The sequence below is a fragment of the Pteropus alecto genome, unplaced genomic scaffold, assembly GCF_000325575.1.
Source record: "Pteropus alecto unplaced genomic scaffold, ASM32557v1 scaffold40, whole genome shotgun sequence".
NCBI classification, from domain to species: Eukaryota; Metazoa; Chordata; class Mammalia; order Chiroptera; family Pteropodidae; genus Pteropus; species Pteropus alecto.
The window spans coordinates 21,225,358-21,229,457 of record NW_006431919.1 but is presented as its reverse complement, the minus strand read 5'-3'; the positions used below and the strand labels follow the sequence as shown (position 1 = coordinate 21,229,457).

Genomic DNA, 4,100 nt, shown 5'->3' with positions numbered 1-4,100 from the left:
TGGTGCGCGGGAACCAGTCGCAGTCGGCGCTGCTGGCCGGGCTGCGCAAGTTCGTGCTGTACGAGCTGCAGGTGCAGGCGTTCACGCGCATCGGCGCCGGCGTGCCCAGCTCGCCGCCCGCGCTGGCGCGCACCCAGGACGACGGTGCGTGCGCTCAACTCGGTCCTCAAACCATCTCTTTCTTCCTTTTTCAGTTCGGGAAAACAAAACAAAATTGTTTGCAGTCACTGCGCGTTTAGACGGCCTAACCGCGAACCGAGGCAGGTTCCCGGGCCGTCCCCGCAGCGGGCAGCGCAGGACAGGCGGGGTGGGGGTGAGGCCATAAAACGGGGGGCCGCCGCCCGCGGTGGGGTCCGCACGAACCCTAAAAAATCCACCCCGACCCGGTGCCTCGATTGGGCTGGCGCTGCCTGCGCCTTCGTTGGCGTAATCCGAGGTGAGACTAGGCCCACGGAGGGCGTGTGTTTGTGGGGCTCCCTCCCGTGCCCACATCACCCCTGCCCCGGCCTGAGCGACGAGACCCCCGCCTGAGCCCGGTTTTTATGGAACTCTAAACCGCCAGGAAATGGGCGTTTCCATTGCGGATGCCAAACACTTAAAGGTTAACTCCCTGACGTGCCCATTATTAGACAGACTACAATAAATATGTCGGAGGGAAAAACACTGGCCTTTCCCCCCCACCCCCAAAACCCCACCCCAGGGACCCCGACACCTGGCAGAAGGAAAACGGTCGCAGGTTTTCTGAATTAGTCCAGCCGCTGGCTGCCTGCTGAGCTGAGCCTGCTGCCCCTTTCTGTCCCGGGGACAGGTGGCTGGACCTTGGCAAGGGCAGGGCTGCCACCAGCTGTCTGCTGGGCCGTCCTCGCGGACGCGGAGTCCCAGGGCAGCTGGGGACCTGAGAAGGGACGTGTGCCCTGAAGGTCGTTTCTTGGCAAAACTGTATAAAGCTAGAGCGTGTCCTGGGTTACATCAAAGTAAGAGAGACGTTTTAGAAACTTCCTTCAGACGTGGTTAGTTTTCATTGTTTCTTCCTAAAGTGTGAGTGGCAACTCGCAGAATGCCGTGTCTTCCCTCACAGCCCTCATACAAACACGTTTTCCTCCCCATCATTTTGGTGGGACCCAGACAGTCCCCCTAGGGACAGGACAGGGGATCGAGGTGGCACAAGACTGTGTCGGAGTCGGCGTGTTTGTGCGCCGTCCCCAGGCGTGAGCCTGAGGCCTCCTCTTCACGTGTGTTTTTTCCAAACACAAGAGTCACAGCACACGCTTCAAGCGTGAAGCACGGTTCCCGGCCGCCTGGCTAGGGGTGGATTTCAGCGGCCCTGGAGTAAATGTCACACCATCTTATCTCGGTACCAACTGTTCCGGGCCACTGTCCCTTACCGGGGGTCAGTCACTTAGCAAGCTCCAACAGGAAGGTCTGATAGTGGCCACACGCTCGCCTGTCCACTTACGTAAATATGTTTTACAAGGCCTGTGACCCCATGAGTCAATGTCGCCACAATACAAACTGCTTTTTTAATTACTGATGCACCGTACCACACCGAAGAATTATTATATACATTTGTGCACATCACTCAATTTTATAGGACAATACATTGATTATAAACATGTATTGTCAATAATTATAACCTTCATTTAGAGTTGGGGGGGATACTTTAGGCCCTTTTACTTGCCTGATACCTGCCTCTTGATATCAAGCCCAGAAAAGAAATGAGCTCAGATTGGTGAAGAACTGTTTTATTAAATTTATTGAGGTAACATTGGTCAATAACACTATGTAATTTTGAGGTGTACCAGATTATAACTCGGCATCTGTGCACGCTATTGCATGCTCACCACCCAAGTCTAGTTCCCTTCCCCTGCCATGTGCTCGACCCCTTCGTCCACTTCGCCCTCCTCCGACCCCAACCCCCTCCCCCAACTCTGATGCATGCTCTGCGGTGCCACATAGCAGTGGGGCTGCTAACTCCCTGCAACTCCCAGTCACATGACTGCCCGCCGGATCAGAGACAAGTGTTCCTCAAAATCAACGTTGCTCCTTATTTAGATTTCAAGTCATTTACTCGAAACTTAGAGGGTTTCACCCATGAAGGATGTCATCTGCGGTGGTGGCTGTGCTTGGCCAGCCTGCGGAACCCTGCGTAGCCCTGTCATACACCGACAACGTCGTAAGGGCACCCCGATCACATGATTCTCCCCCTGCAGCCCCAGGCCCGCCGGTGAGGCTGGTGTTCCCGGAAGTGAGGCTGTCGTCGGTGCGCATCGTGTGGCAGCCCCCGGAAGAGCCCAACGGCGTTATTCTGGGTAAGGGGGCCGCAGTGATCAAAACGGGCGCAGCCCACAGAGAAGTAACCATTAGAAATGACAATTTATTAGACGTCTAAGAGGTGAAGAAGCATCCTGCCCACAGCAGCCCAGCGTCCTTTGAATGGAGCGGGGTGGGCCCCACCACGTTGTGAGCTGGGCACCCTGGCTTCTGGGCAGGTGGAGAACCCACTGCGTTCACTCGCGGTCCCCAGTGACACCGCCGTGGCTGGGCCTCCCTCCGCTCCAAAGCACCCGGGCTGCTGTGACACGTCCTGGGAAACCAGCGGCTGGCTCTCGTGGGAGAGGCGGACCCCGCCTTTGCTCCCGAGTCCCCGGCTGCATCTTTTTCTGCTGCGGGGCTGGCACCTCCTGCCTTGGAGAAGTCGCGGCGTGAATTGTGTGCCGTGGGTCCCGGGGAAGGTGTTCACTTTTAATTTTTCATTCGGAGGAGAAGCTCCGATAACAATGATGAAAGCCTTCATTTTTCTTACTTCCCTAAAGGCAACGACGTTTATTTTTTAAAAATCATCAGTTTCTTTATCTAGTCCTCCTTCCACCACGACAGATTAAGAGCCTTCTCTGTGCCAGGCATCGTGCAAACGGTGGGAAGTAAGCAGTGGGTGGGATGCACCATCCTCGGGACGCCCACGGTGCTGTCAGGGCGACACGTCCCGACACGGGTGACAGGTGACGCCGGAGATTCCCCTGGATTCCCTGCCAGCAGCTCCTGGCGAGGGCTCCTGGGGGACGGGTGTTTTGGATAAGAAGCTTCCAGAGCCTCAGAGGACAGGGAGAGGGCCACACCCTCCGCCAGAACAGCGGGCCCCTTCCCGAGAGGGCGTAGACTGACCCACGACTGGAGACGTGGCCGGGCCGGGCTGGGGCCCGCCAGGGATGCCCCGCAGGCCGGGAGGAAGTGGCCCGCAGGCCCCAGCTTTTCAGGTTGGGCATTTAAAAGGCAGGGCGCCCGGCGTGGTGTGTTCGCAGACCCAGGTCAGCACGCAGTGTGGTGTTCAGCTGATCCTAGCCCACAGCAGACCCCAGCACGTCAGCTTGTGGGCCAGTGACTTACAGGAAGGTCGTGAGCCTGAACTTACAAACGGATAGTTAAGTTTGAAAATCCGCTGGAGCCACCCAAAGACTCTGAGCAGCAAAGTGATGTGATCGGGTGTGTCTTTGAGGTGACGGCTGGCAGCCTCGAGAGGGGGACACACAAAGGCACATAGGCACTAAGTTCTCGCTTTACTGAGACGGGGCCTGGGGCCGCCTGAGTCGTCCGCGCCAGGAGGCTGTGGCCGACTTCCGTGTGGCTCTGCCTCTGTGGGTCCCTGGGGCTGTGACATAGAAGAGTTTCTGCCGTGAGCGCAGTGCGTCTGCATTAGGTGGCCTCTGGGACTGCAGGCTCCCGCTACTGCAGTCACAAGGAGCCACCAGAGAGGCCTCTCACATGTGCGCGTTTCAGACGGTCCCACTGAGATGTGGCCGCGTCTCAGGCCCCGCACCGTGAGCCCCAGCCCGGGGCAGGCGGGAAGTGTCAGGATCCCCCCCGCAGCCCACGCACAGGCAGAGCCTGCCCTCTGCCCTCAGCACCGCGCCCCGGCTGCAGCCTCTTCTGGAAGAAGTGGGGCTGACTATCCGATTACCCAGGGGACGCACCTGCACGAAGCAGAAACCGTTTTTAGGGCTCAGAATGTGGAGTTCCGGCCTGTCACTGATAAACGGGAGTCCAGGAGCACAGGGTCTCCCCACCTGCCCGGGAAGGAGGCCCTGCCCGGCCTGGGCCTGCAG

General features: G+C 58.2%; 1 protein-coding gene across 1 annotated transcript in view; it reads left to right on the top strand.

The window, feature by feature from the left end:
- Positions 1-4,100, top strand: part of SDK1 (sidekick cell adhesion molecule 1) — a 398,446-nt gene that overhangs the window by 298,695 nt on the left and 95,651 nt on the right. Inside the window, exons 32-33 of the mRNA XM_025043174.1 lie at positions 1-144; positions 2,211-2,309. Of these exons, the coding sequence (XP_024898942.1) occupies positions 1-144; positions 2,211-2,309 (243 nt within the window). The remainder of the gene's footprint in view (positions 145-2,210; positions 2,310-4,100) is intronic.